General features: G+C 42.7%; 1 protein-coding gene across 1 annotated transcript; it reads left to right on the top strand.

Moving 5' to 3' along the window:
• Positions 1 to 441: 441 nt before the first annotated feature.
• Positions 442 to 19,452, top strand: gnsb (glucosamine (N-acetyl)-6-sulfatase (Sanfilippo disease IIID), b). Its single transcript, XM_071351714.1, has 12 exons — positions 442 to 774; positions 1,396 to 1,455; positions 1,633 to 1,836; positions 5,277 to 5,342; positions 5,429 to 5,527; positions 15,443 to 15,693; positions 15,882 to 16,000; positions 16,302 to 16,405; positions 16,531 to 16,632; positions 16,830 to 16,940; positions 17,140 to 17,247; positions 17,485 to 19,452. Exons 1-12 carry the CDS (start codon positions 595 to 597, stop codon positions 17,635 to 17,637), a joined length of 1,557 nt encoding a protein of 518 aa, XP_071207815.1. The 5' UTR covers positions 442 to 594; the 3' UTR covers positions 17,638 to 19,452.
• The last annotated feature ends 311 nt before the right edge of the window (positions 19,453 to 19,763 follow it).

The raw sequence follows: 19,763 nt of genomic DNA on the forward strand, positions 1-19,763 counted from the left end.
CGCGCCCATGTGGTCAACATAAGAGTTCGCGTGTTTTTATCCTTGTACGTCAAATTAGTCACTTCTCTATTAGGATAAACACATGTAATGACCCGCATGGCAAATGTCTAGCTAGAAACCAATACACTTTTATTTTAATTTGAAATAGAGCAAACGTAGTATACAGAAATGTAGACCAAACTGTTGTAACAAGTTTCAGCTGTTTCAAGACGAATCATCAACATAATATATTAAACACTCCGCGCTAGACCCCATTACATTGATGTTTGCAATTTGTGACTCGTTCTAAGAACACTTTCTTTTGTGGTATTTCAAGCAAGCTGCCACATTTATTGGTATTTATCTAAAATACCACAACCGGTTTAAAGTCCTCCCTCTTCAATCGAGTGGAAAAAAAGGTGATCATATGACCATTAGCTGGTTACTTCCTCAAACTTTCTCAGACGTCTCTTCCCTTGTGACCAGCAGCAGTGTGACTTGCATTCTGTCCGTGCCCTCCCCCGGTCCATAGGTGGTTTCATATGTACATTACTTCGCCTAGAGCAGAAAACGAAAACACCGCGCTATAACAGTGGAGCGGTAGCCAGCTAACCCATGGCAAGTTCGGAGGCAAAAACCAGACAAAAGAAGCGACGATTAACACCGAATGGAGGAGTGCGCGCAGCATTGTTTCTCGCGCTGTTTACCTGCACGCTCAGGTGTTCGGAATGCGAAAAACCGAGCAATATCGTCCTGATTTTAGCGGATGATCAGGATGTGTACCTCGGGGGAATGGTGAGTAGTTCTAGTTTGGCTGGGTTTGTTAAGAACTAAATCGAGTACGTATTGTGCGTAAATCAAACGTATTAATAATGTATATTAAAAATGTATAATGTGTAGGCTAATATAATTGTGGTGGTCCTCTGCTATAGCCAGGCCGATAGTTGTTGTTATGGTGGGCTGACGATGTTTTGAATTGAAGGGAACAAGCGTGACCCACTTACTGCCATTTTCATATCCTACTTTCCATACGTACATTACGTGGCTAAAGGCCTATATGTTGAGGCAGAGGGCAATAACATTGTGCGACATACAGAAGCCCACATTGTAGCAGTGACATTCAACAAAATCAAAACCATGATCAATATAGAGGCTATAGAACTATTCATATATTTTCTATCGTATGGTCACCATGCTACATGCTTCTTGTGTCCGGTAGTCTATTAAAAGTATGAGAAATAGGCTACCGAATGTTTCAACCTGAAACATTTTATATCAACTTGGACCAAAACAGGATGTCTAATATTTTTTCTTCTTCCTAGTGTTGTTTCGGATTAAACAAAAGTGCGTGTATTTAAGGTTTCATGTTGAGATAAAATAAAGCACTTCTCCATTTTGTGCTTCTCGGTTCAACAGACACCTATGACGAAAACCAAAGCTTTGATTGGAGATGCTGGAGCCACCTTTTCAAATGCTGTGAGTACCGAACAGCTTCACATCAACAACATGGTCCTCGAACCTGCACCTGTCAGTCAGTCCAACACCTAAGCCATTACACTGAGATTCCAATTGCTGGAGTTTCACTAAGGTTTTGAGATGTCCCTGATCTCTCCTCTCCCCTCTTTTTATTTCTCCCTCTCTCTCTCTGTCCAGTTTACAGCGACCCCGCTGTGTTGCCCCAGTAGGAGTAGTATCCTAACGGGGCAGTACCCCCATAACCACGCAGTGAGGAACAACTCCCTGGATGGGAACTGCTCCAGCCCTCTGTGGCAGAAAGGACCAGAGACCACGGCCTTCCCTGTCTACCTCAGCAAACAGCATTACCAGACCTTCTACGCCGGGAAGTACCTCAACCAGGTAACACACACACTAGGGCTGGGAATTGCCAAGGACCTCACAATAAGATATTATCATGATAATACATATCGTATCGGCATCTTTCTCGTGTTTCTGTATGTATTGTGATTGGATACTGTGATTGATTGTAATTTGATGTGCCAAACATTACTCTTATGTCTGCTGCAGAGTGACGAGAGAAACCATGAGAAAATTTGTTTTGATCAGTCATGGAAATAAAAGCGCTGAAACCCTATTGGCTCACTATTTAAAAAGAAGATGGAGAACAAGCTATAGGATGAAAAAGTTTTGGCGCAGGTACAGCCGACTAGCGCTAGCTAATGCTTCCTAGCAAAAATAAGTAAATATACACTGCTCAAAAAAATTAAGGGAACACTAAAATAACACATCCTAGATCTGAATGAATGAAATATTCTTATTAAATACTTTTTTCTTTACATAGTTGAATGTGCTGACAACAAAATCACACAAAAATTATCAATGGAAATCAAATTTATCAACCCATGGAGGTCTGGATTTGGAGTCACACTCAAAATTAAAGTGGAAAACCACACTACAGGCTGATCCAACTTTGATGTAATGTCCTTACAACAAGTCAAAATGAGGCTCAGTAGTGTGTGTGGCCTCCACGTGCCTGTATGACCTCCCTACAACGCCTGGGCATGCTCCTGATGAGGTGGCGGATGGTCTCCTGAGGGATCTCCTCCCAGACCTGGACTAAAGCATCCGCCAACTCCTGGACAGTCTGTGGTGCAACGTGGCGTTGGTGGATGGAGCGAGACATGATGTCCCAGATGTGCTCAATTGGATTCAGGTCTGGGGAACGGGCGGGCCAGTCCATAGCATCAATGACTTCCTCTTGCAGGAACTGCTGACACACTCCAGCCACATGAGGTCTAGCATTGTCTTGCATTAGGAGGAACCCAGGGCCAACCGCACCAGCATATGGTCTCACAAGGGCTCTGAGGATCTCATCTCGGTACCTAATGGCAGTCAGGCTACCTCTGGCGAGCACATGGAGGGCTGTGCGGCCCCCCCAAAGAAATGCCACCCCACACCATGACTGACCCACCGCCAAACCGGTCATGCTGGAGGATGTTGCAGGCAGCAGAACGTTCTCCACGGCGTCTCCAGACTCTGTCACGTCTGTCACATGTGCTCAGTGTGAACCTGCTTTCATCTGTGAAGAGCACAGGGCGCCAGTGGCGAATTTGCCAATCTTGATGTTCTCTGGCAAATGCCAAACGTCCTGCACGGTGTTGGGCTGTAAGCACAACCCCCACCGGTGGACGTCGGGCCCTCATACCACCCTCATGGAGTCTGTTTCTGACCGTTTGAGCAGACACATGCACATTTGTGGCCTGCTGGAGGTCATTTTGCAGGGCTCTGGCAGTGCTCCTCCTGCTCTTCCTTGCACAAAGGCGGAGGTAGCGGTCCTGCTGCTGGGTTGTTGCCCTCCTACGGCCTCCTCCACGTCTCCTGATGTACTGGCCTGTCTCCTGGTAGCGCCTCCATGCTCTGGACACTACGCTGACAGACACAGCAAACCTTCTTGCCACAGCTCGCATTGATGTGCCATCCTGGATGAGCTGCACTACCTGAGCCACTTGTGTGGGTTGTAGACTCCGTCTCATGCTACCAGTAGAGTGAAAGCACCGCCAGCATTCAAAAGTGACCAAAACATCAGCCAGGAAGCATAGGAACTGAGAAGTGGTCTGTGGTCACCACCTGCAGAACCACTCCTTTATTGGGGGTGTCTTGCTAATTGCCTATAATTTCCACCTGTTGTCTATTCCATTTGCACAACAGCATGTGAAATGTATTGTCAATCAGTGTTGCTTCCTAAGTGGACAGTTTGATTTCACAGAAGTGTGATTGACTTGGAGTTACATTGTGTTGTTTAAGTGTTCCCTTTATTTTTTTGAGCAGTGTACATTACCAGTCAAAAGGTTGGACACACCTACTCATTCAAGGGTTTTTCTTTATTTTTACTATTTTCTACAATATTGAAGACACCAAAACTATGAAATAACACATATGGAATCATGTAGTAACTAAAAAAGTTTAAACAAATCAAAATATATTAGAGATTTTTCAAAGTAGCCACCCTTTGCCTTGATGACAGCTTTGCACACTCTTGGCATTCTCTCAACCAGCTTCATGAGGAATGCTTTTCCAAAAGTCTTGAAGGAGTTCCCACATGCTGAGCACTTGTTGGTTGCTTTTCCTTCACTCTGCGGTCCAACTCATCCCAAACCATCTGAATTGGGTTGAGGTCAGGTTATTGTGGAGGTCAGGTCATCTGATGCAGCACCGTCACTCTCCTTGGTCAAATAGCTCTTAGACAGCCTGGAGGTGTGTTTTGGATTATTGTCCTGTTGAAAAACAAATGATAGTCCCAACTAAGCGTAAACCAGATGGGATGGCGTATTGCTGAAGAATGCTGTGGTAGCCATGCTGGTTAAGTGTGCCTTGAGTTCTAAATACATCACGGACAGTGTCACCAGCTTAACCCCATCCCACTCCTCCTCCATGCTTCATGGTGGGAACAACACATGCAGAGATCATCCGTTTTCCTACTCTACGTCTCACAAAGACACGGTGGTTGGAACAAAAATTTGGACTCATCAGACCAAAGGACAGATTTCCACCTGTCTAATGTCCATTGCTCTGGTGGCTACTTTGAAGAATCTCAAATATATATTTAGATTTGTTTAACACTTTTTTGTCTTGACTTTTAAATATGAATGAGTAGGTGTGTCCAAACTTTTGACTGGTACTACTATATCTATATCTCTATAAAAGAAATTGGAGTCAAAATATCGATTTAATATTGCGATATGTATCTGTATTGATTTCCCCCCCCCATCTCACACACACACTACATGCATGTCATCATGTGATGCTTCCCTAGCTGTTAATTGATGTGGTCATATAATCTGTGCATGAATCTACCACTGCTTCTTCCTCTTTTCTGCTGGACATGCTGACGTGTCATGTCATGTCATTTTAACCCGGTTGTTCACCAGGTTCAACCTGAGTTAGGCTAACTTCTGCCAAGATCATCAGATCTATGAATCACCTCAACTTTCAAACTGTATTAACAGCTCTCTATTATAGAAAAAGTAGTAAATATGTGCAAAATCTTGTGGTGAAATCAGTCTCTTTTTGGCTTCATGCATTTCCTTCCCCAGATCCATCTGTAATGTCATCTAGTTATATTGTCAGTTGTTCCCACATCTGTCTATTGTGTATTTAGTCATTTTGTACTACGTTTCAGAGTTAGGGTCCATTCCATTCTGTTAGGAACATTAGAACTTGGAATTTGTATTACTTTCTGTATTTACTGGAATTGAAATGGAATTGACCCCAACCCTGCTTCACATGTGTCTGTCTGTGGCACTATGTCACGTGTTCCTCTCTCTCTCTCTCTCTCTCAGTACGGGAAGAAGGAAACAGGGAATGTTGGCTATGTTCCCCCAGGCTGGGATCAATGGCATGCACTGGTAAGTCCTGTACAGACACATGATATATTGGTGCATGATGATGATGTCACAGCTGTGTTGATGCTTTTGTGTGTGTGTCGTTGCAGATGGGGAACTCTCAGTACTACAACTACACTCTGTCAGTCAACGGTAAAGAGGAGCAGCACGGAGACAATTATGAAAAAGACTACCTCACAGACCTCATAGTAAGTCCTCAACCCATACAACTGTGTGGGTGGGTGGGTGTGTATAACCCCTGTGAGACATGATGCGGTAGTTCCCCTGTGAGACATGATGCGGTAGTTCCCCTGTGAGACATGATGCGGTAGTTCCCCTGTGAGTCATGATGCGGTAGTTCCCCTGTGAGACATGATGCGGTAGTTCCCCTGTGAGACATGATGCGGTAGTTCCCCTGTGAGACATGATGCGGTAGTTCCCCTGTGAGACAGTGGTAGCTGATGTCTTGTTGATGCTGGGGTTCTATCCAGGGTCATTCTTCAGTGTGTTTGATCAGCAGCAGCTGCAGACCCTTTTTGATGACAGATACAGAGATCACTTCCCTGAGAGGAATGTAGATTCTCAGAGAGGAGCTGTGCTTATCTGGACACTTTACACATTACACAGATGATAGCAAAAACCTGTCCTTCTACAAACACGTACAGTACACATACACCATATGTTTTACGATCTTTGTGGGGACCACAAATTGATTTCCATTCAAAATCTATTTTTCCTAACCTTAACCCCTAAACCATCCGCATGCTCCCCACCCGAAACAGTTTGCGCATATTTGGGGACCCTATTCGATTATTTTTTAAATATTAAATTCAGTCTGGTATGAGAACGGTAACCCCTATCTGTAAAAGCAGGGTATCTGCGGAAAGCTGAGTATCTTGACTATTGATCTGTGCCTCAAAATCTTTGGTGTGACTTACTACCATATGTGGGTATACAAATGTATAAGGGCAGGCCGAGCCGATGACCTCATTTCAAGATGGCTGCTACCTACATTCCGGTTAGTGTTGTGAAGCATAAATTAAATAAACACAGAATACGTTGATTCACACCGAAAGCCGGGACTCCACAGATCATGAGGATATCATATTTGTCTGCCTGTGACCTACCGTTATTGATCACCAGCCCCGAGAGTCAAAATGTTTATTTTACACAACGTTTTCACCAAACAGCAAATATCTTACAAGGTAAGCTTTGATTTGGTCTGTGTTTGAGCTAAAGCTACATGGGGGGGTCTCAAATGAATCCTTAGGTTGATAGGAAAAAATCTAGCCTATTGCCATGTTATCTAATTATGTATGACTTAATGGCAACATCGACTGTCCACCAAGTGACTCTTTGCGCCTCAAAAATATGACGTTGCCTGCTTACGCGCTGTAGACATCTATTATTCAGGGGATTGGCTACTATGGCACCTTGACAGTCGTGTAGCCAATTAGATAAGCTTTCCAGGGATATGCAGTTGACCTGGGTGGGACAATTCAAGGCCTAGAACCATTTATGCTTAATGCGAACTATTGCTACCTGGCTCAGAGACGAACCGAGCACGCTACATTACATTGTAAACAGATTTCATCGCTTTAGCATGAAAGATGGCTTCTCAAGGGGGGGAAAAAGGTAAAAACTAAGAATATTGAACAGGAAGCTAAAAACAAGGCAGATATTAATAAGTATTCTGACATAGAAGCTTTGAATAAAATACTGGTCGGACTCGGATCAGGGGAACAATTTGGACAACAAGGATTTCGACTTGGGCGACGAAGATTGCTTTCTAGAAGGATTGGATCCACTGTTAGATCTGTAAGTAAATCATTTTCACAACTTTATATAGCTAACTTACTATATGTATTTCGTTTTTTATAAGTTGTCAGCTTCTTGTGCTTTGGATTAGGGTACATAGGACTATGTAACAAATCATTCCAGTGTTATATAATTCCAATGTAGTTATTGTCTATGTTTCATATTAGTTCACTGTTTCCTGTTTCATACTTGTAACTTTAGAGAGGCCATTAAACTCTCATGGCCATTGTTTATTTGTGTTCTCACCTCTGCCTTTGTCTCCAAAGTGTTAATGTTTGCCATGTGTGCTTTACACCTTCTATGTGAGTCACTGTACAGACAGTTTAGGCTTGGGGTTTTTACTTTACAGTAATTTCGTTCTGTAAATTGTCAACTGTAATTCTGTGTCTTACAACAATATATCCCTTTATTTGATTCACCACAGAGTGGAGGATGCAGAGGATTTGGATGATGACGTTTGGGAGCCACCCCTCCCCAGCAAGTGCCCCTGCCGGTCAAGGTCTTCACCCCCCCACTGCTATGTCAATCACCATGTCTGGTGGTTCTACATGCACTTTTAATAGACCTCTTGAAAAAGATAATAGGGGCTTGTGGCACCATTCATCCTAACAGAATCGGTTTCCCCAAGACCAAGGTAAACAACATGACAAAGACAGCGGAGAGGGGGACCATACGTTGGATCAGGACTAACAAGCTGCTTTTTGTGAAATGGAAGGACACTAGGGACTTAACCATGCTCACCCCACAGCATAAGGCATTCAATAACGACCATGTCTCGAGGGGGGAAAAGGAAGAGTGTACCCATTCCTGTTTCTGTGAAGGACTACAATGCTAGCATGGGGGGTGTCGACCTATCTGATGCTCTGATAGGCTACTACCAGGTCCTCCACAAGACCAGGAAGTGGTATAAGACTTTTTCTTAAAACTTTGTGGACATTGCTATAGTAAATGCTTTCATTCTCCACAAGCAAAAGGTCAAACCCCTCTCTCCCAGTTGGCTTTCCAAGAGCAGCTGGTGTTGGAAATGGCTAAATTGGGGGCCCAAAGCAACCTCACAACCATCACAAGACCCCCCACTCAAGGTGAGTGCCACTATCCAACATGCATGCCAAAGACAAAAGGAAGAACTGCAAGTATTGCACAAAACACGGGGGGAAAAAGTGTGAAATGTCAGATCTTCTGTTATAAATGCCAGTTTGTTTTGTTTCCTGGCAGAGTTTTTGAAGCAGTCCCTCTATCACGTCATGCACAAGCTACAGGGAATGTGAAATCTAATCATCTACACCTGGGATGTAAAACGAAGACGAATGTCATTTATAAATAGTTTAGGATATTTATATTTTTGCACCTTTTTTTTTGTGAAGGACACATGTGTAACCAAGTTTGTGTCAAGGATTTCCCTCTATTTTTACTATTTTCTACATTGTAGAATAATAGTGAAGACATCCAAACTATGAAATAACGCATGGAATCATGTAGTAACGAAAAAAGTGTTTGACAAATCAAAATATATTTGAGATTCTGCAAAGTAGCTACCCTTTGCCTTGATAGCGTTGCACACTCTTGGCATTCTCTCAACCAACTTCACCTGGAATGCTTTTCAACAGTCTTGAAGGAGTTCCCACATATGCTGAGCACTTGTTGACTGCTTTTCCTTCACTCTGCAGTCTTTCAGTCCCATTTTCTCTGATATTTTTCACTTGTTGTGGAAGCCATCTGATGTGTTTCCAGCTCTGGGCATGAATAATTCACACTAATGGCTTTCAAAATAAAAAAACAAAAACATTGTTATTTTGTGCATGCTTGATCTTCTGTATTCTGAACTATGTAAGGGTGTATGTGACACAGGAGGTTGGTGGCACCTTAATTGGGGAGGATGGGATTGTGGTAATGGCGGAATTAGTGGAATGGTAACAAATATATCAAACACATGGTTTCCGTGTGTTTTAATGCGCTCTGTTCTAGCCATTATTATGAGCCGTCCTCCCCTCAGCAGCCTCCACTGGTATGCAAGCACACTCGTTCGGTTTGCCTACCCGAACTCGGCAGGAAGCCTTGTGGTTACGAGCATTGGGCCACTGACCGAAAGGTAGCTGGTTTGAATCCCAGAGCTGGCAAAGTGGAGCACGGTAAGGCAATTAACCCCCAACAAACTGTTCCCTCTGATTGAGAGGGGTTGGGTTAAATGCTGAAGACACATTTCAGTTGAATGCATTCAGTTGTGCAACTGACTAGGTAACCCCTTTACCCCTAATGAGCGACAGACGGTAGCCACAGCCTGTTAGGAAAGAAAAACTTTGTCCATAGTATGAAAATGAACCTTTTAGCTTTATACAGTTAAATACTTTAATAACATTGAATCATAACAACCACTTACGTGTATCTTACCTTACGCTACCTTACCCGTCACCTTACCAGAACCTTACCTGTACGTTACATGTATCTTACGTTACCTTACCTGTACCCCACCTGTACCTTTCCGTACCTGTATCTTACGTTACCTTAATGTACCTTTCCGGATCTGTACCTTACCTGTATCTTAAGTTACCTTATCTGTACCTTTCCGTACCTGTATCTTACGTTACCTTACCTGTACCTTTCCGTACCGTACCTGTATCTTGCGTTACCTTACCTGTACCCCACCTGTACCTTTCCGTACCTTACCTGAATCTTTCCGTACCTGTACCGTACCTGTATCTTACGTTACCTTACCTGTACCTTTCCGTACCTGTACCTTACCTGTATCTTACGTTACCTTACCTGTACCTTTCCGTACCGTACCTGTATCTTACGTTACCTTACCTGTACCTTTCCGTACCGTACCTGTACCTTACGTTACCTGTACCTTTCCGTACCTTACCTGTATCTTACGTTACCTTACCTGTACCTTACCTGTATCTTTCCGTACCTGTACCGTACCTGTATCTTTCCGTACCTGTACCTTACCTGTATCTTACGTTACCTGTACCTTACCTGTATCTTTCCGTACCTGTACCTTACCTGTATCTTACGTTACCGTACCTGTATCTTTCCGTACCTGTACCGTACCTGTATCTTACGTTACCTTACCTGTACCTTACCTGTATCTTACGTTACCTTACCTGTATCTTTCCGTACCTGTACCTTACCTGTATCTTACGTTACCTTACCTGTATCTTTCCGTACCTGTACCTTACCTGTATCTTACGTTACCTTACCTGTATCTTTCCGTACCTGTACCTTACCTGTATCTTACGTTACCTTACCTGTATATTTCCGTACCTGTACCTTACCTGTATCTTTCCGTACCTGTACCTTACCTGTATCTTACGTTACCTTACCTGTACCTTACCTGTATCTTACGTTACCTTACCTGTACCTTACCTGTATCGTGCCCAACCGTACCTTTTCGTATGTGTATTTTATTACGGATCCCCATTAGGCAATTACATACAAAATAAAACAGTACATCACACAACACGTTATTACACAGTACAATACCACAACAAATCCATAATACAGCAATATTACAATGTACGAGTGTGTGTCTTCAGTCTGCACTGTTCCATAAGGTGTAGTTATTTTTTTAATCTGATTTTATTGCTTGCATTTTTTATTTTTTATTCATGAGATACTTGATGTGAAATAGAGTTCTTTGCTGCTCTGTTCTGGCCAACTGTAATTTGACTATGTCCCTCTTAGTGGTACTTGATCATATGACTGGGCAGTAGTCCAGGTGCAACAACTAGGGCCTGTAGGACTTTGGTTGATAGTGATGTCAAGAAAGCAGAGAAGCACTTTATTATGGACAGACTTCTCCCCATTTTAGCTACCGTTGCATCAATATGTTTTGACCATGACAGTTTACAATCCAGGGTTGCACCAAGCCGTTTAGTCTCCTTCAACTTGCTGAATTTCCACATTATTCATTACAAGACTTAGTTGAGGTTTAGTGAATGATTTGTCCCAAATACAATGCTTTTTTTTGGGGGGGGGTGCAAGGTATTGATGGCAATGTTTTGGTGGGGATTCTGTCTCTTGCATTCTTCCTTCTCGTGCGTGCCTTTACTTCTCACAAGGGAACAACCAAACTCAATCAGTGTGGCTTTGAATGTTGCTAGGTTTCTCGTGGGCATTGATTTGCACCAAGTTTGCGTGGATATAAAGGATGTGCCCTGGGGAATGCCTGACTCTACCTACATTATGTTGGAGAGGCTTCCATTAAAGAACACCCTCTGTTCTGTTAGATGGGTAACACGATATAGCAGCAGTTGTAAAGCCATAACACAAACATTTTTCCAGCAGCATATTATGATCAATAATGTCAAAAGCTGCACTGAAGTCTAACTAAACAGCTCCCACAATTTTATCAATTTCCTTCAGCCAATCATCAGTCATTTGTGTAAGTGCCATACATGTTGTGTGCTCTTCCCTATAAGCGTGCTGAAAATCTTGTTCATTTGTTTACTGTGAAATGGCATTGAATTTAGTCAAACACCATTTTTTCCCAAAAGTTAGTAAGGGTTGGTAACGGGCTGATTGGTCAGCTGTTTGAGCCAGTAAAGGGTGCTTTGCTATTCTTGGGTAGTGGAATGACTTGCTTCCTTCCAGGTCTGTAGGCTTAGATGAAAGAGATTGTAAATAGGAGTGGTAATATAGTCCGCTATCATCCTCAGTAACTTTCCATCAAAGTTGTCAGACCCAGATGGCTTTCCATTGTTTTTCACCTCTTCCATACTCGCTTTATGGAATTCAAAATTACAATGCTTGTCTTTCATAATTTGGTCAGTTATGCATGTAGGTCAGAATTTTGTTGTTGGCATGTCATGCCTAAGTTTACTAATCTTGCCAATGAAAAGGTAGCTTTCTGGAGCAGTTTCTTTATTTTGCATATTGTGTGTGGTTAATGGGTGATTATTCTCCGGCAGTAGTCTTCTTACCTATGTGTGTCTGCATGTATATCCCACCCCTGGTCATGTGACTTGGTAAACTTTCTGCTTGGCTTGTACTTTGAAAGGGTGAAACGGTCTCTTAACCCATGGTGAATCAGCTCCACAGGCACTTTACTTTAAAGCTTCCCTTTAACTGTGTTTATGTATGTAAGAGATGCCTGTTACTTACAAATATCAATCAACAGATCTTGTACGGGTCTGTAAGAGTTCGGTAGCTGATAATGTCACAATTGATGCACATGCTTAAATGGGGCCGTGAGTTGTGATTCTGGGTGGCCAGATGGCTACCAACAATGACAAGAAACTGCGATGTGGGGAATCATAGTTTAACCTTGTTCTTAATACCATGTCTTGTTTGGAGGTATTTTGACTGATTTCATGTCAATGCTAATATGGCAAAAAATTCTAGCTGGCTAGCTAACCAACAACTGTAACAATGTGTTTGAGACAAAAGTGCTCATTATGCAAATGTGTTTATGTTTTCAATAACCATTGGAGATGAAATATAGTTTACATGTCAACAACCTATGTAAACAATCTACAGTCTGTTAAATTTTTTAAAGGAATATTAGGCCAACTTTATGATTAACAAATTTATTCTGTATTTAAAAGTATAAAAAACATGCATGTACAAATGGTGTGACGTCTACAATTAGTTTTCTAAAATGTAACACCTTTTGTGATCATAAACCCAGAGCCATATGCTGTATGACGGCAACTCTGAGCCTCAGAGTAAAAATAAAACCATTTGTGTAGAGCTTTCCTATTGGTTGGTTCTGATACTTTCCAAGTAGGAATCTAATTTCCCCCCCTTTTTATTATTTCCTCCTAACCCTACCACCCCTCCTAATTGGAGTAAACTTATAGACAACAACACTTCTACTTCCAGCTTATACATACTATATGCAGTTTACGGACAGTCTATTTTACAATAGGTATCTTTTGTGTGTTTTTAGTCCCATCCTTCAGCTACCCTCGACAACTCCCATCTATCTCTGAAGACCATCCAGTTTTGATTTCTATTTGACATATATTTTTAAACTTTGCTGTGATGCCCCATAGTTGCACACACGTCGGTTTTGTTGCTAAACAACCAACCCGTCTGCTGTTTTAGATGCATATTTTATACAGTGCATTTGGAAAGTATTCAGACCACTTGACTTTTCCCAAATTTTGTTACGTTACAGCCTTATTCAAACATTTATTTAAATAAAAAAAGACTTGAAATTGAGCTTGGGTGCATCCTGTTTCCAATAATCATTCTTGAGATGTTTCTACAAGTTGATTGGAGTCCACCTGTGGTAAATTCAATTGATTGGACATGATTTGGGAAGAAACACACCTGTCTATATAAGGTCCCACAGTTGACAGTACATGTCAGAGCAAAAACCAAGCCGAGAGGTCAAAGGAATTGTCCGTAGAGCTCCGAGACAGGATTGTGTTGAGCCACAGATCTGAGTAAGGGTACCAACATTTTTCTGCCGCATTGAAGGTCCCCAAGAACACAGTGGTCTCCATAATTCCTAAATGGAAGATGTTTGGAACTGGCAAGGCTCTTCCTAGAGCTGGCCAATCGTGGGAGAAGGGCCTTGGTCAGGGAGGTGACCAAGAGCCTGATGGTCACTCTGACCGAGCTCCAGAGTTCCTCTGTGGAGATGGGAGTACCTTCCAGAAGGACACTGATCTCTGCAGCACTCCACCAATCAGGCCTTTATGGTAGAGTGGCCATTCCTCAGTAAAAGTCACATGACAGCCCGCTTGAAGTTTGACGAAAGGCACCTAAAGGACACTCAGGCCATGAGAAAGAAGATTCTCTGGTCTGATGAAACCAAGATTGAAATCTGGCCTGAATGCCAAGTGTCACGTCTGGAGGAAACCTGGCACCCTCCCTACGGTGAAGTGGCAGAATCATGCTGTGGGGATGTTTTTCAGCGGCAGGGACTACTGGGAGACTAGTCAGGATCGAGGGAAAGATGAATGGAGCAAAGCACAGAGATCCTTGATGAAAACCTGCTCAGGACCTCAGACTGGGTCAAAGGTCACCTTCCAACAGGACAATGACCCTAAGCACACAGCCAAGACAACGCATGAGTGGCTTCGGGGACAAGTCTCAATGTCCTTGAGTGGCCCAGCCAGAGCCCGTACTTCAACCCGATCAAACATCTCTGGAGAGACCTGAAAATAGCTGTGCAGCGACGCTCCCCATCCAACCTGACAGAGCTTGAGAGGATCTGCAGAACAGAATGGGAGAAACTCTCCAATTACAGTTTGCCACGCTTGTAGTTTCATACCCAAGAAGACTCGATGCTGTAATCGCTGCCAAAGGTGCTTCAACAAAGTACTGCTTAAAGGGTCTGAATACTTAAGTAAATGGTACCGGAGCGCCAAGTCTAGGTCCAAGAGGCTTCTAAACAGCTTCTACCCCCAAGCCATAAGACTCCTGAACATCTAGGCAAATGGCTACCCAGACTATTTGCATTGCCCCTCTCGCCCTCTTTACACCACTGCTACTCTCTGCCGTCTATGCATAGCAACTTTAACTCTACCTACATGTACATACTACCTCAACTAACCGGCGCCCCCGCACATTGACTCTGTATCGGTACCCCCCTGTATATAGTCTCGCTATTGTTATTTTACTGCTGCTCTTTAATTACTTGTTACTTTTATCTCTTGTTTTTATCCGTATTTTTTTTTAAACTGCATTGTTTGTTAGAGGCTCGTAAGTAAGGATTTCACTGTAAGGTCTACCGCATATGACTAATAAAATTTGATTTGATATTTCAGTAAAAAAAAATATGAATTTGCATAAATTTCTAAACCAGTTTTTCTTTGTCATTATGGGGTATTGTGTGTAGATGAGGGGAAAACACAATTGAATACATTTTATAATAAAGGAGAGAGGGAGTGGAAAGTCAAGGGGTCTGAATACTTTCTGAATGCACTGAATGGATATTTAGCAGAAATGTTCATTTAGTAGCTATTTAGTGTTCACATTTATACACTGACCCATCAGAACCAGGACCAGAAATAAGCCTGTAATGTTTCACAGATGTGTTGTGCAACTCACCACTTGTCTTCGTTCCAACTCCTCCAGTTCATTACATGGCCGGTCTGGTTTTGTTTTGTCCACCACCACTCCGACTATTGTCTCTGGATGCCTGAGAGGAGTTTTGTCTCGACGTTCCAAAAATATATGCCCCCAGTCTTGTTTGGGTTCTAACTACTATAAGTTAGTTTAGTTTATCATATAACAAAAGCTCATCTTGCTGTATTGTAATTGTTAGGATTTGATTAAAGCACCTGATTTTAATCTTTGCTCTCTCTCTCTTGAATGTTATCTCTTTCCACTCCCTCTCTCCTTCGTCTCTCTAGTTGAACAGATCTCTCCATTTCCTGGATGACAGGAGTCCCCAGCGTCCGTTCTTCATCATGTTGTCCCCTCCCGCCCCTCACTCCCCCTGGACCGCCGCCCCTCAGTATGAGAAAAACTTTGCAAATGTCAAAGCCCCCCGGGATGGTAGCTTTGACAAACCCGGGAAGGATAAACACTGGTTGTTGCGCCAGCCTAGCAACCCCATGCCCAGCACCTCCCTGAACTTCCTGGATAATGCCTACAGGAAAAGGTACAACAGCCAATCAAATCATCCTGATACACTTTTCATAATACACCCAGCTAATCAAATCACTGTACTCCATCGCAATAAACCTCTCGTAATACTCACCTGGATACAATTGTAGCAAAATACAAAAATGTTCTCATCTAAGTCTCTGATTTTCCTGTAATGGTTGTAATTCCCCTCCCGTACTGCAGGTGGCAGACCCTGCTGTCAGTGGACGACATGGTGGCGGCGCTGGTCAAGAAACTAGAAGAGCTGAAGGAGCTCAACAACACCTACATCTTCTACACTTCTGACAATGGCTACCACACTGGTAAGTGTGGGTGTATGTGTCTGTCTGCCTGTTTATATTTGGTATCTGTTTGTTTCACACCTGCAGTGACCCCCTTCCTGTGGTTGATGTAACAGTTCAACTTCACAGCTCGACACAACAAACAGACCCCTAGTATCAACTTCACATTTGTCAGATTGTTAAAAGCTTCTTTTAGGAAACGTAATGAAATCCCCAGTTTTCTGTATCAGGATATGTCACCACTCTCAACAGAAATGTTCTATAGTAATGTATTCTAGTGGCATTCTAAGGTATTCTGTGCCTTTTATGTTCTGTCTTCCAGGTCAATTCTCTCTGCCCATTGACAAGAGACAATTGTACGACTTTGATATCAGGATCCCTCTCATGGTGCGTGGGCCAGGCATCAAACCCCATCAGACACTCCCGGTGAGTCCCTAGCGCCATTTTTTTCTATCTATCAATCCACTTATTATCCATCAACCACACATCCATCCATGCTCTCATTCCACTTTTCCATCCATACTTATCTATGTGTGTTTGTCTTCCTCCAGGCCCCGGTGTTGAACATTGACCTAGCTCCCACTTTTCTGGACATCTCAGGACTCAACCTCTCCTTTGTTAATATGGATGGACAGTCCTTCCTCTCTCAGATGGTGAGCTAAATGTCTGTCTACCTCTATCTTTTGTCTCGGAGTGTTTTGGATTGACAGTCCTTCCTCTCTAATGGTCAGTTAGGTTACGTATTGTTCTCTCTGTCCATTTATCATCTTCGTCTGTCTGTGTGTCTGCAGGTTATCAATCCACCTATCTCTATGTAATAGTCTGTCCATCTCACTCTGTCTCTTTGTAGGCCCCTGAGCTGCGTAACGGTACAGCTCGCCCCTACTTCCTGGTAGAGTACACAGGAGAGGGACACCTTGACCCTGACCCCGCCTGCCCTAAACTGGGCCCTGGTCTGTCAGTGAGTTACCCCTTTACAATACCCTTGTTACCACTTACAATTAACTAATGTAATTGCCCTGTTCCCCTACCCTCCACCAGCATTTGCCTGACTCTTTTAGTACTGTACATTATTCCTGTAGTAGAGGCAATAGTCCCACTGAAGTGCAGCTCTGTGTCTTGGAGGAATGCAAAATGTCTCTTGTTCTTCTTCGCTCCAGCAATGTTTCCCAGACTGTGTATGTGAGGATGCCTACAACAACACCTATGCCTGTGTTAGGACCCTGGTTGAACACAACCTGCAGTACTGCGAGTTTGCAGACAGTGAGGTGTGTGCATTTGTCATGTTTTTATGACTTACAGTAGCAGTTTTGTCTGTTAGTAGTTTTATGCAGAGCCATATATGTAAAGACTGTATATGGCTCTGTTTTATGTACTGTTTTTAAATGAACTTTGGAGGTGTACTACCTAGCTTATTTAGTACATGATGTATTGTTTCTATGGATTTTAATGAATAATTGACCTCTCAATCTGTTTTCTCTCTTGCTTTTTCTCTCTCTCCTCAGTCATTTGTGGAGGTATATAACTTGACCTCTGACCCGCACCAATTGGAAAACATTGTTAAGAAGGTTGACCCCACCCTCCTCCAGGCCATGAACCAACGGCTGATCAAGCTGCAGTCATGCGAGGGCGACAGCTGCCGCGTCACCAAGATATAACCAATCACACTGCAAGCAGGGCGGGACCATAGCCTAGTGCCAACGTCCAATCCCAAATTGACCCCATAGCCCCTTATCCATATGCAACCAAATGTAGATCTGAGAGGTATTAACAATATGGCGATGAGCTTGTTTGAGATGGCATACAAAACGCCTCGAAAGCAGTAGGTGACGGTTGGGAGGTACATCTGTGACCACAATGTTAGACACCATCAGAGGTTTTCCCAAAGCACGGCTCATATCAATATGGCTGTCAATGTTTAGAAAATCCCCATTAGAATATGAAAATAAGGTCCACTTTGATATATTATGCCAAATATTCACAAGATTGCTTGTGGCGTAATGCTCCTTTTTAGATCTACACAAGTGCTTAGGAGCAAGGGCTAGAGGTCGATTTGGGATTGGACAAAAGTTGTCTGAGTATAATTAGCATAGTGAGCACTGTTCCACCTGAACTGTGCTGATGTTTCACTCAATGTGGATGGACTAACCCTAACTCTCTACCTACCCTCAGTCTATCCACATACTGTGAAGTTATTGTGTTGGCAGACATGTTGCACTGTATAGACTCCTGCATTTTCCATGCAGATGATGATAATTTGGTGGGTGCTTATATTTGTCCTATTTCACTCATTGTATTATACGCATGTGTGAATTGGAATTTAAGGAACCACAATATGTTCTAATAAGAAAATATATGCAGAAAATGTACCTGGAACACACTCTTTATCATGATAATGTTATTTTATATCTGAGTACAGGGTCTGGCATCCAATCAGAATATTTTTCTCACTAGCCAGAGCCAATAAGAAGTCAGTGTCATAACCACCGAAAGGAAGAGGTTGCAATAGCAATGTAGGGGTTTTGACCCAATTTAGCCCAAGGTTTACCGGAGTAGGATGAAGTTGTCCCTAGACACTGATTTCAGTTTTTTTTGTTTTCCCCTCAATGCTTTTTACCATCAATCCCATTTAGCCAACCTGCCTCTCCCCTTGCTTTATGGTCTTGTTCACACTGTGTGTGGCGAAGTGGCTACTTCTCGCCCAATGGAATGATTTCCCTGTGTTTGCCACTCGCTGTATGTATGGAGCATAAGGAAGACGAGAGCTGTGTTTTACATTTTAGTCTGAGCACTTTTCCAGGGAAAGAGTGAAAGGTGAAAGAAGGGAAAACTGAATGAGCCTGTTCCTTCAGAATGTGAGCCCAGAGGACAAGTGGTATGTGTCCTATCTTTGCTGTTTGTGTGCCTCCAAACCTGCCTTGCAATAAGCTGTACTTTCTTCCATTTAGTGTGCACTTGTTGACTTCGTGGATTTCACAGTAAATTACTGGTGTTATAAGACATTAACTCCCTTTAGTCCATGTCTATACTGATCCAATGGTATTAAATGTATGGGGAGGAGTGTACAAGTGCACACTTTAGAAGAAAGAACAGATTGGGACACAGGCAAAGTGTCTGAGAATGTAAAGTTTACTGTCAGTGTAAACAAAATGTTCTACAATGTGATACAATCAGAGTATTAACGATTACAGTAGCCATGAGACCCTTTTTTCAAAATAAATCAAGAGAGACATTTTCCTAGATGTAGATCAGACATGTTATTTTCGTGTGGAATCGTTTTGAAAAATCAATGTGGCCTTACGGACAGGAATATATCACTGATATTTAAGGGAATTTTTCATACTCTAACCTTTGATATGGACGAAGATGATGTATTCCGTGTGCCTTGTCTTTTTGCACTGAAGCAGCTTTTTAATGCCTTGTTCAATGTGACAGCGTCGTGGGAAATCAATAAACGAAAAGCATTCCACTGAGTTTTTCACAAGTACATTTAACTCCAACATGATTTACAAGTAGTGAATAGTTAGTGACTGGAATGGAATCCAATTCAAAGAGATGGAAAAACAATGGGGCCTGTTCAGGCGGGTGCAATGTGTTACAGAATGCTCCGAAAAATGTATGGTCTGGCTGTCAGTACTACCACCTATGGCGCACATCCCTACCACTAACTACGTAGGTTTGAATCTGACCCAATGTCTATTTGTGACACGCTCTCCTACCTTTCTCACTTCCTTCTCCTTAAAAAGAGAAATGTACTACGTTGGAACAGATTGTCTGCTGTGTA

This window comes from Salvelinus alpinus, chromosome 18 (genome assembly GCF_045679555.1).
Source record: "Salvelinus alpinus chromosome 18, SLU_Salpinus.1, whole genome shotgun sequence".
NCBI classification, from domain to species: Eukaryota; Metazoa; Chordata; class Actinopteri; order Salmoniformes; family Salmonidae; genus Salvelinus; species Salvelinus alpinus.

Coding starts and splice junctions, on each gene's coding strand:
- gnsb (XM_071351714.1), top strand. CDS start 595: ATGGCAAGTTCGGAGGCAAAAACCAGACAAAAGAAGCGACGATTAACA. Junction 775..1,395: donor ATGTGTACCTCGGGGGAATG/GTGAGTAGTTCT, acceptor TCGGTTCAACAG/ACACCTATGACGAAAACCAA. Junction 1,456..1,632: donor GAGCCACCTTTTCAAATGCT/GTGAGTACCGAA, acceptor CTCTCTGTCCAG/TTTACAGCGACCCCGCTGTG.